The sequence below is a fragment of the Mastomys coucha genome, unplaced genomic scaffold (assembly GCF_008632895.1).
Source record: "Mastomys coucha isolate ucsf_1 unplaced genomic scaffold, UCSF_Mcou_1 pScaffold15, whole genome shotgun sequence".
NCBI lineage: Eukaryota > Metazoa > Chordata > Mammalia > Rodentia > Muridae > Mastomys > Mastomys coucha.
This window is the reverse complement of record NW_022196897.1, coordinates 10,391,510-10,404,392: the sequence shown is the minus strand read 5'-3', so window position 1 is coordinate 10,404,392 and position 12,883 is coordinate 10,391,510. Positions and strand designations below refer to the sequence as shown.

The 12,883-nt window shown below is 37.4% G+C and overlaps 1 protein-coding gene across 1 annotated transcript in view; it reads right to left on the bottom strand.

Annotated features, from left to right (window-relative positions):
* Positions 1-12,883, bottom strand: part of Apbb1ip (amyloid beta precursor protein binding family B member 1 interacting protein) — a 120,751-nt gene that overhangs the window by 13,459 nt on the left and 94,409 nt on the right. The window contains exons 9-10 of the mRNA XM_031369162.1: positions 8,706-8,849; positions 3,641-3,751 (exon numbers count right to left, since the gene is read on the bottom strand). Coding sequence (XP_031225022.1) covers positions 3,641-3,751; positions 8,706-8,849 — 255 coding nt within the window. The remainder of the gene's footprint in view (positions 1-3,640; positions 3,752-8,705; positions 8,850-12,883) is intronic.

Below are 12,883 nucleotides of genomic sequence, written 5' to 3'. Positions count from 1 at the left end.
AAAAAAAAAAGAAAAAGAAAAAAGGTTCAACTCTGAACATATTTAAGAAGCCTGTTAAATGCTTTAACTAAGGACTTCTTATATGTCAGTAATAATTGTATTTCTCCCTTTTAAATTCTGAAATCCTTTATATATGTTATGTGTCTGTTCCTTGTTGGGAATCAGGTTGCTTCTTTATCATATAAAGGGCTTACTTAATAGGCATTTTATGTTACGAAACTAGTGTTTATAAAATTAGTTTTACTTGTGCCAAAATTTAGTCCAGGTGCCATTTCTTTCAACAAGAATACAGAGTTTTGCAATTATCTATCTCTTTCCTAATGATGGTTTCACATCCACATGGGCACATCCTCTGCAGGCATGATGGCATTCATAGTGTTTCCATCTGTCCTTAAGTGGCCATCAATGGTGTGTGTACAGGAGTTATATAGTTCTCCAGGAGTTCACAAGAGAACACTGGATGTGGCAGACCCAAAGAAGAGATTGCAACTCTGTTTCTCGATTTGCTGGTCCTTGTAGCTTTTGTTTCTGTTTGGCTCTGACATATTGAGGTCTCTATTGGATGGGAACTTTGCCTATCTTATTTTTTTGGAAGATCCCTGATGCTTAGCACATGCCTGGCATGTAGTAGAACTGCAATCTGGGTGTCAAAATAATTGTTTAAATAAATAAATAAATAAATAAATAAATAAATAAATAAATAATAAGCATAGCATTTACTCTTATATCAGAAATGTTGAAGCCATTGGGTCAGAGGCTGGTAACCAAACCTAGGATCTGAAATATGTGTGATGTCAATTTTCCTGGGTCATTGTAACTTCTATTACATTTTTATTGTATAAAAAACCAACTAAAACAATTCTCTCTCTCTCTCTCTCTCTCTCTCTCTCTCTCTCTCTCTTTCTGTGTTTGTCTTTCCCTAGAGCAGCCTTATGAAGCCCAGGCTGGCCTTGCTAGCTTAAGCATAAACTAGTGGCACTAAAGATCAGAGATGCCCAGGCTGGCCTTGCTAGCCTGAGCATAAACTAGTGGCACTAAAGATCAGAGATGTCAGGAGATTTGGGAGCATCTACCTCTGGCTCCCATGGGCAGAAAAAGACTGAAGTAGCCACGATACTGCATAGGGCTTTCCACTTGCATTCAGAAAACTCATTGACCTTAATATGCTGGAATATGAGGGAAAGCCTATGGACTGGTTTCCCGGCAAGCTTTGTGCTTGGTGTGCCCTACCCTGACCCTCTGCAAGACACATAGACTGCAAAGGCTTCAGATAATTCTAAATTTATTTATTTCTGTGTTTAAAAATGATAAAAATTGATATTTGGAGAGCTCCCTGTATATTTCTTGACCTACTAGAATTTATGAGTTTATATTGAGTCACAGAAAAGCACCATATTTTTAAGACAGTACAGGAATAAAACAACAGGAAATGTAAAGAATTCCTGCCTGTGGTCTTTCCTAGCAACTGAGAAAAGTTGACTCTTTTAATTGGATTGCTTCCTTTACTGACTCAAAATTTGCATCAGCTTGGCATGGAAGCCAGTTCCTCGATTGTCCCTCTCAGATTCTTGTTTTGACTCCAACCAGTATGCAGACTGTTGTTGTAGTTCTCCAGTTGGGCCAGGAGATGGCGACAAACACTTTTGGATGGCTGCCTCACACTGTGTTGTTCCAGTGTTCAAAGTTCGTTCAGAAATTCTCAGTGTTCAGTACTGAAAAACCATATTGAATTGAGTGTTAGAATGTTTGCAGAATGTCAAGAAATTCCATGGAAGGTCTGGAAAGAGGCAGACTCTCAGGTGGAAGGGATTGTGGGGAAGGCCCCTTTGCTGGGCCGGGCTGTTTCTAGGCTCTGGGTGTTACTGGGTATTTTAAAACAGTGATGGTGCTGAGGTTCACGTGGAGGATGAACTTAAAGGATGACCAAACAAAGGAGATGCTGATAGAAATCAAGACTTTTGCCTCAAGGATTGGATGAGAAGGGATCTAGGGCCGAGCTCTCTGTTCAAAGCAGGTCTGTGTTCATTACAGATCTGTGTCTGCTGAAAAATAAAGGTCACTTTTATGTATGTGTTTGAAGCAAGTTTGTAAATAACAGGTTAAGATGAAGTTATATTGAACTGGTGTATGTTCTAAATCCTTTGACTCTCCTTCCTTACAAAAAGAGGAAAAGAAATAGATGTAGGCACTCACAGTGATGATGATGACCATGCTCTGAGATACAATGGAACTGGTATCATGTAGCTTCAAGGCAAGAAATGCAAGGGCTGCTGGAAACTGCCAGAATACAGGGAAAAGGCATAGAACAGATGGCTCCAGAATTCTCTGGAAGTAACTCAGCTTTTTTCTTTGTTCCTTTTTTTTTGTTTTGTGTTTTGTTTTTTGTTTTTGTTTTTTTGTTTTTTTGGGTTTTTTTTTTTTGTTTTTTCGAGACAGGGTTTCTCTGTGTAGCCCTGGTTGTACTGGAACTCACTCTGTAGACCAGGCTGGCCTCAAACTCAGAAATCTTCCTGCCTCTGCCTCCCAAGTGCTGGGATTAAAGACCAACATGTCTAAATGAAAGCCACATAATATTGAGTCCTTAATGAATCCAGGAATTCCAGGCAATTATTTGATTACAATAAGCAATGCTAATGGTGGATGAAAACAAATTATTGATTATTTGACTTGGGTGAATTATTAGGACTAAGAACAAATGCAAACAAACTTACCTTACTCTTAAGTCCAGAGCTCTGTAGGTCAAAAGACATTTGACACATCAAGTGTAGTTATAAAAATAACCCACTTGCTGATCTGAGTGGTCTGAGAGTCTAACTTTAAGATGTAAGCTGCTTCAAATCTCTGATAACACACATTTCCTCTGGACGGTATGTAACTTTAAAGGTCTTACAACCTAAACCTGTCATGGTAGTCCCTGCCTGTAGACCCGGCACTTGGAAGGTGAAAGCAGTGGATTAGGGGACCCAGGAGAGCCTCAGCTACCCAGCTAGCTTGAAGCCAGCATGAGATACATAAGACTTGAAAAGAAAAGCTTTACGCCGGTCAGTGGTTTAATCCCAGCACTTGGGAGGCAGAGGCAGGTGGATTTCTGAGTTCGAGGCCAGCCTGGTCTCCAGAGTGAGTTCCAGGACAGCCAAGGCTATACAGAGAAACCCTGTCTCAAAAAACAAAAACGAACAAACAAAAAAAAACAAAAAGAAAAAAAAAGGTTTACAACCTGGGTAATTTTTAAAATGTCTTCTCTAGTGTTTTTCTATAAAACATTGGCAAGATCATAATTTCAAAAACATTCATACAGTGGGATAAAAATACAATAAGAATTGAAAACTGGTCTGTTTTATTAATGGATTTTTAAATTAATTTGCTCAAAATATAAAACATATTTCTAGAATTGATAACTTTAGCTAGATTTAAATAAATTTTTAAAGTAGATTAAATGTAGATTTAATTTTTTAGGATCAGATTGAAGTTTTTGGGGACATAAGTGGATACATATCACAGTACGTTGTTATTTTGGTTTAAAACTACATATTTTATAATATCATACTGAAAATTTATGAAATAACATTTAAGTTTGTTTCTTAACAGCAAATAACAATTGAAATGGCTTAGAAGTCTAAATCAGCATGTCATAACATACCTTTAAAACAAAGCAGTGGTCAGTGGGCGCTTTGTATTTCATTTTACACTGAGTCCCATAGTAAATGTTAACATTTTCAAACTGTATAAAACACGCCAGATCTCGGGATGTCTAAAAACGGGAAAAAAAAAAAATCTCTCTGAAATGGCAGCTGCTAATTTCCCCAGGCTCTTTTTGATGCTGCAATAAAAGTTCTTTTAGTAGGTAAAATATTAAAAATTTAGGTAATATATACAAACATCTTCTGAACACAGTTTTCTCTAAGTCAAGCCCACATAAAAGATAACAGACACTCAATGCTGGTCCTACAATGGAATGAAAGATGATGTGGTTGGTTGTCCTAGAATCTGTTGTGGGCTCTCGAGGTCAGAACCAACTACTGATCATGTGCTGCTGCTACTGATGCAATTATGACAGGCTGACCACTGTCAGAAACTGCACCGTGACTGACTTTTGCTATTTGAAGTCAGTAGCAAGTTTGTGATTGAGCATTAGAAAAATAAAAAGCAAGCCCCTTCAGTATGAAGAATGAGAGGTAAATTTGATGCTCAGTAAATTAGCACCTGCTGTGTGTTCTTTCATGCTTTCTCCAGCTGTTAGGGTTGCCATGGAAACAGAGACTTCTTCTGTAAATAAAATGTGTTGTAAAATGGCAACCTCTAATCTGCATATTTGGTTTCACTTTGACTATACATTTATTCTATTCTCCTTGTTGTTATCTTTGGCATGTTCTAGAACCTCTACTTAGTTACTGAATACAGGTCAGGAATATTACACTATATAGGACACCTTACTTCTTTATGTATGGCAGGGCACTTTTGTTTTATATATATTTTTATTTTTAATGTTTTAATTATAAAACAACATAATTAAAATTATACCCTACCCATTTTCTTTTATCAGCTCCTCCTTCCTCCTGTTTTTTATTTTCCCTTTAGAGGTACCACAGGTAAAATAAACTGATAGAATCCTACATGTTTTAGAGGATAGATTTTCTTTCATTCTATTAGTCTATTAATCATATCTATCTATCTATCTATCTATCTATCTATCTATCATCATCATCATCATCATCATCTATTTATTTATGGGTTGATATAGACCCTCTTACTCATATATTACACACACACAATACTTGTATATACATATTATACATATATACACATATATAGCTACACACATATTTATGTATATGATTGTTTTTTCAATGGGGATGGAACCCAAGCCATTGTACATGCCAGGGTTGTTCTCTACTCCAAGATCAATATAAGGATTGTAAGAGCCAGAGGCAACGTATGACTAAACAGTGTTTTCTGGACCCAGCAAGGAAACTGCACACATGAATTCACAGAAGTTATGACAGAGTGCACAAGACTGATGCACAAGCTCAGGCCAGACAAAACCCAGCATGGGGTGGGAAAAATGGGCACAAAGCTGCTGAGGAAGAAGTAAGTCCTCAGTTTTTTTTTAAGGGTATGACTCCTGGTAGGTCAGTGATGCTCCAGAGGATTGCCAAACACTCAAGAGGATTTGGGCAACAGAAATTGGACTCAATGGGTTAAAACAAACAAACAAACAGAAGACAGAAAGTTGGGTGGGTAGGGAAGGGAGATAGATATAAGTGGAGGGAAGAGAGGTAGATCAAATACATTGTATGAAATTCTCAGATAATTAATACATTTAAATCAAGAATGACACTCCCCTCCAGACACTTTCCTGACTCCTTCCCAGTCCTTGTGAAGACACAGTTTATGACTTCCCCAGGACACACAGTGGAAATCTGAAACTCGATGTCTGCCCAGTGTCCCACTGTCTAAGTAGAACTGTTTAACTACTGTAGTGTAGGTGCTCAGATAGTAGTCCAGCTTTTGCCATTATAAAAACATTGTGTATGTGAGTATATATTTCTGTGACTAGGTCACCAACGGGCTAACTTCTGTCCAAAAGGGCACGAATTTGCTTCTCTTGCCATTGCACAGGACTTGTTAAATATTCTCAACTTGGCTGTACCACTTTACAGTTGAGTTTTTCATTCCCAAGATTTTTTTTTTACCTTCTCCCTTCAACATTGTCAATATTACTGATTTTATCAATCTGTTAACATATTTACTGGTAAGGTGGAACAGTTTCCACTAAGCTAATTTTTATATTTTTCCTGGCTATTCTCATTGAATAATCTTTTCCACTTGTCTGTGCACGTTATCTTTTTGTTTTTGATTTGGTGAAGTCTTTAGATATGATGGATAGTTACACTTGATAATATATGTTTCAAGTGTTTATGTAACTAGTTCTTAAAGTTTTGTTTCATATTATCATCCATAAGGAATTTAAAACAACCTCATGTAGTCAAAGCTGTCATCTTTTTCCTTTGTAATTTTGGGTTTTATTCTTGATTAAGAAATACCTTTGTGCCCTAGAATTATGGAAATATCAACTCATATTTTCTTTTATGGCTTTAGAGTAGTTTTTAAAAGACATTTTAATTAAAAGAGGATTTGATTTGGTTCATGTGCTGCAGAAAAAAAACTTTAAAGCATGGGTGTGCAATTATTATCTTGAATTCTACATCGTTTTCCTTCTGCTATAGAATCCTGGCTCTAAATTCTCCACATTAGTTGGCTCTTTGTTGTTCTGTTCATTTATAACTGCTTTCCTTTCACTGAAATCTAATGTTTAACCTCCGAGAGATGAAGTTTTAGATTACTGTTCTTCACAGTTTCAGGGAGTCTATTTGGAGGCAGCTTTTCTTTCTAAGTAATTTTGCAATTAGTCTTTGAATTTAAAGTAAAAAGAACGCAACTGGAATTTTCATAGATTCATAGAACCACTTTTTTGGTAAACATTGTCTATTTTATTTATTATACATCTTGAATGTTTGTGTTTATTCCATACATTTGTTTATTCTGCATGTATCACTCCTGCTCTGCACATAATTTGAATTATGCTTTATTTAAGCAAACTGATTTCTTACTTGGCCAGTGTGTTTGGTCATAATCATTTTCCAGACAAGCACCCTCTGCTGTAGAGACAAGCATGCCAGCTGTGAACCATGCATTTTTTGTGTCTTTTTCCAATAACTGTACTTCTGACTTTCCCCCTTGACCTCCACCCTCATGTTTGTGGCAACAGTTGCTCACCCTTAAGGTGAACACAGGCTGTTTTACTCAGAGCCTGTTTGTTCCAGGCTTACTTTTATATGTCTTATACCCAACTTCTTAGGACATCTTTGTTGTCAAATAAAATAAATCATTTGCTTAACAATGTTGCGTGTCCAGTGTTGGACTGGAGTGAATGTGGCAGAGGTAGGAAGTACCAGGTCTAAGAGTCACACCAGAGTAGAAAGGCAAAGTTGGGCAACATGTGCCTTGCATCAAGAATTACCTACAATGGCCTACAATGACACAGAGACAGGGGTGGGATGGGATCGGGTCACCTGACTGGTGACTTCCCTGCTGGGAATGTGGGATAAGACTTCCTAGAGGAAATCTGCAATCCACAAGCATGTCACTTGGTGAAGCCCTGTTCTGTGTACCCTAGACAGAGGTAAACAGCTCATAAGGATGAGACACAAAAATACTTCAGCTTTTTATAGGCAAACAAAACTAGACTGTCCCAACTCTGCAAGAAAGGCCTCAGTAAGGTTAATGATCAGAGTCAGGGTTAAAAATTAGATTTAGAACAATTTACTATACATTTGGAGATTCAAGTTGATGATTCCAGCTTGCCAAGCAAAACTTAAATGACATTTAAAATACCCAGAGATAAATTAAAAGCATAATGAATTAAGTATGCCTCTGAAAAAAATTCACTGTTCAGAATATAAAATTTAAATATAATGAAGATCATAAGACTTCTAACTCAACTGAGATTTTAGATAAAATAAGTTTGATCATAATGATTATAGAATAAAGGGATTAATATGAGGAAAAAGTTTTCAGAATAGAGTAGGTTAGGCTTGGTAGGAGGCACCTTTATCTGCTGAGCCATCTTGATAGTCCATGACTTTAAAACATGAAATTTATTTTCATATTCAAGAGAAAGCTATAGAAAACTCAAATGCATATCACTAATTTTGTATTCTAGTACATATATTTGTGTAGATTTTGTAGTAGCACAGGTCCCATGGTACCAAGATAGCTGACCATGGTAGCTAAAGCTAAGCGTAATGCCCCTTGATGTGTTTCTATGGCTCGTCCTCATGAGATGCTTCCTCACACAGGTGGCATTCTAATTTTTCACTTTGTTATGTTGCTTTGTAATTGTGGTAGAATGACCTCTAAGGGCCATATGATAAGGCTGTGGCACTCCTGGGAGGTGGTAGAGCCATTAGGAGGTGGGACTGCTGGGGTGTTCCCAGAAGGGGTTGTGGAACTCTTGCTTCTCTCTTTTGCTTCTGGCCCTGAGGTAATGCCTTCCTCTGCCATGTTTCCTCCTATGAGGAGTTGCCTTGTCACAGACTCAAAACAATAGGCTGATCTCCAAAACTGAGCCAAAACAAACTTGTTTTAAAAATATTTATTTTAGTTTTTGAGATTTATAATTACCTCATTTCCCACCCACCGATTCCCTTTCGTCTCTCCAAGCCTTCCTACATAGCCATCCTTGCTCTCTCTCAAATATATAGCCTCTTTTTCATTAATGGCGACTACACATATATTTCTAAATACAATATTTTAGGTTTTCAGGGTTGACCATTTGCTTTGGATATCCAATTGCTGTGTTCTTCCCTGAGGAAGACTATTTTTCTATCAGTATTACTAGTTGCTTGTAGCTCTCTGTCTAGGGATAAAGCCTCATGAGCTTTCCCTTGTCCACATTAGCATGTCCATTGTTGCCCTTGTTCAGCTCATGTTCAGGCAGTTGTGTTGGTGAGACTTTATGAATGTAGCTTTTGATATTGCTAGGAGACAAGCTCTCACAGCAAATTCCCTCTGGATCTTACAGTCTTTCTACCCCATCTTCTGCAATAGCCTGAGACTTAGCTGTGGGACAAACCTGTGTTTTTTTATTTTAAAAAAATTGATTGTCTCAGATATGTTGTTATAGGAAAAACTGACAGACAGACCTTTGTCTTCCCTTTGGGAACATAATAAATTCCAGAAGCTCTCAGAAGAAAGTAGCGTCGTTTCCAGGACTTCTTTCCATCTTCTTTCAAGTAAAGAGCTCCTTCAAGTTCTGGTACAATGACAGATGTACCGCAGAAAGTTTCCTGAAAGCAGAATCCAGAGCCATGAAGCATACATTCTGTTCACATTTAAAGGATAGTCCCAGGGTAAGTCAATTCTGTTGGAAAGATTGAACACGTGCTTTGTACATTGTCTGTCAATGGGGAGGAGAGGGTAGAGTGTCATAGGTTTAGGATCCTGGGCTCTATGTCGAGACTTTGGCAACTGAGCTATATACCTGTTGGTCACCAAATCTCCCAGTTTCTGTTTTTTTGTAAAAATGGAGTAATATTTTGATTTTACAATATAATTTTATTATATTGTAAAAGTATGCAATAAAGCCTGTTAACATGGTTGTAAGTTGGAACATAAAAATTTCTTTCCATAAGGCCTTTGGTCCTGTGAAGGTTTTATGCCCTGGTGTAGAGGAATGTCAGGGCCAGGAAGTGGGAAAGGATGGGTTGGTGAGGGGGGGGGAAAGGAGAGGATAGGGTTTTTTTTTCAGAGGGGAAACCGGGAAAGGGGATATCATTCAAAATGTAAATAAAGAAAATATCTAATAAAAAAAAGTTGATAGTAGATAGGGCCAAGAAATAACTGAGAATGTAAAAAAACAACAACAAAAATTCTTTCCACATGAATAAGGTGAGTGCTAGACAGGTGTCGGTGGCTCCTGTTCATAATTATTGCATTTGAGGGGGCTGAAGCAGGAGAATTGCCACAAATATGAGGCCAGCTTGGGTCAGTAAGTAAGTTCCAGGCAAGAGTGGTATATAGAATGAAACCCTACCTCAAAACAAAAACAGAAACAAAAAACAAAACCAACAACAACTACCCCAAAGCAAAACAAAAAAGAGAATTAATATTTTATCACCATTAAGTAGTGAGACTATTACATAATTCTACATATAAAATAAGTTAATATTTTATTGTTTTAAGTTTTCAAACATAAGAAAGGTCATTATTAATACTAAAATAAACAGGGGAAAGCACATTTTCTGGGTGTAGATGTTTGAATTTTGCATAGAAATTTATAATTCTCAATAATTTTTAAAAGCAACAGGATAGATTTTGTATTATTTTTTTGCTTGGATACTCAAAGTTATTATTTTCTTTTAGTATTATAATTATCATAGTTTCATAAATATAAAATAATTTAATTTTACATCCTCCAAAGTAAACCTCTGGGCAGGAGAGTTGGAGAACAGATCTGTTTACATTTATCCTAGTGACCCTCCAGTTCAGGCAGCACTTGGCTTGTCAATCATCTAGTAAGTATTTGGGTTTTTGGCCCAAATCTGACAGCAGAACAATGCACATAATAGATTTTGTATTTTCATTCACATTCAGCTGCATATACTTTCGAAGTCACATCCCCAGGGCTGTTCAAGCAACTGTATCAATCTGCACACAAGTAGGTGTTCTCTTATAGACAAGTAATTTCTAATCATTGGTTAAAGCAAATGACTGTGGCAGGCAAATATTTATTTTCCACGACAGTCAGAATTCTTCCTATTCTTGCTTTTGGGGACATTGGTATCTCATTTTCATCAATTCATACTAGGGCAGTGGTTCTCAACCTTCTTAATGTGCAACACTTAACACAGCTCCTTATGTCAGGGTGACCCCACAACCATACAATTATTTTTGTTGCTACTTCATAACTGTAATTTTGCTACTGTTGCAACTATTAATGTTAATATCTGATATGCAGTATGCATTTTTAATATTACAAATTGAACATAATTAAAGAATAGTGATTAATCACAAAACAACATGTAATTATACATTGTAAATTATCTAACAATTGCTTTAGTAATACAAAAGATGGTACATTGCATAGTTCAGTCAATACAGTTCATTAAAGTCTCCTATGCTTTACCTGGTTCTTGTATGTGGGCAGATCCACATACAAGAGATGGAAGACCATCAGAAATGTTTTCTCAGGTTGAGAACTGCTGTTCTAGAGTGTAATGGCTGGAGCAGAAAGCATGTCTCATTTTCACTGTTGGGCCTCCATTGACATGCCCATTGCATTACAGTTCAGAACCAGACCAGGAAGAGCATGTTCAGGACCTTGGGGGTGGTAGCAAGGTTCTAGAACCTACTTCAGTCTTGGTCTAGGGATTCTAGAACATGGCAGGGAATGGAAATACAAGAGGAGGTGAGCCTACCAGGGGACAGAATATGGCACTGTTTAGAGTCAGTAAATTGGTTCGATAGGTTGTGTATTCCTTACCAGATCTTAACTTTTGAGAGAAAAGTCTATTAATTCAAGACAGATCAACACTATGTTGGGAGTGAATAAAGTCAAGTTGCCTGGGGCTTTAGGATGCCCATGTGTGACCTGAGACTTGCTAGTTCCCTGCAGTCTTTAGCACAGTTACCTTAACAACAATAGGAACTTGTTGAGTATGCCCTGGTGGTGACCATCAAAGGTTCTGGGCATTGATCTCCTCTCTGAATCTCTCTGGTGATCTCATATGATTTGCTACTGAGGCTCACAGAGGTGTGTTCTACCCATCAGCACACGAACAAGTCACAGAGTTATAATCCTAAATCATGTCTCTGTCTCTAGACTTCACACTTCCAGCTGGGCTGCCAGAAGAGCTTCACCAAAGACAAAGGTTAGGAAATCCTTACATTTGATTCCTTAGAACCCTTCAGAGATGAAACATAGCTTTCACATTGAGTGTCACAAAGTGGAACATACATGTCACAGCAAGTGTCCTGAAGTAGAACATACTTGTCATGGTGAATGTCATAAAGTGGAACATACATGTCACAGCAGTGTCATGAAGTAGAACATACATGTCACTGGGTGTCATGAAGTAGAACATATATGTCATAGCAATCTTCATGAAGTGAAACATACATGTCACAGTGAGTATCATGAAGTAGAACATACATGTCAGAATGAGTCATGAAGTGAGACATCCATGTTATATTGAGCTCCATGAAGTGGAACATCCATGTCACAGAGAGTTTCATGAAGATTCATGTCTTTTTAGTGAAAGAATTACTAACTCATTTTCTTTCTTTTTTTTTTATATTTTCTTTATTTACATTTCAAATGTTATCCCCTTTACTGGTTTCCCCCTCAAAAAAAAAAAAACCTTATTATTCACTCCCATCATCTCCCCCTGTTCACCAACCCACCTTCTTCTGCTTCCTGGCCCCGCATATATATATATATATATATATATATATATATATATATATATATATATATATATATATATATATATATATATATACATATATATATGTATATATATATATATGTTTGTGTATAGATTTTATATATACACAAACTTGGTTTATATATAAAACCAAGTAGCACATTCTAAAGCATACTGGGGTAGAATGCTTGCGGTTGCATGACATGTGACTAGGTGCCTAGAGATCTTCTGGACAACAAGTTTTTGCCCAGTACAGCTCACTTTGAATTCCTATTCTTCTTTTTACATTAGATATTTTCTTTATTTACATTTCATCTCCTTTCCCAGGTTCCCCTCCAAAAAAACCAAAAAACCAAAAACCAACAAGAACAAACTCCTGTTCCCTTCCCCCTCCCCCTGCTCACTACCCTACCCCCTCCTGCTTACTGGTCCTGGAATTCCCCTACACTGGGGCACAGAACCTTCACAGGACCAAGGGCCTCTCCTCCTATTGATGATGAACTTGGCCATCCTCTGCTTTACATATGCTGCTGGAGCAATTAGTCCTACCATGTATACTCTTTGATGGTGGTTTAGTCCCTGGGAGCTCTGAGGGTACTAGTTAGTTCATATTGTTGTTCGTCCTAAGGGGCTGCAAACTCCTCAGCTCCATAGGTCCTTTCTCTAACTCCTTCATTGTTGACCCTGTACTCAGTTCAATGGATGTCTGTTAGCCTCTACATCTGTATTAGTCAGGTACTGTCAGAGTCTCTCAGGAGATAGCTATATTTAGGCTACCTTGTCCTTCCTTCAGTCTCTCTACCATAGTTAGTCTCTGCAACTCCTTCTGTGAATATTTGGTTCCCCCTTTTAAGAAGGAATGAAATGTCCACCTTTTGGTCTTCCTTCTTCTTGAG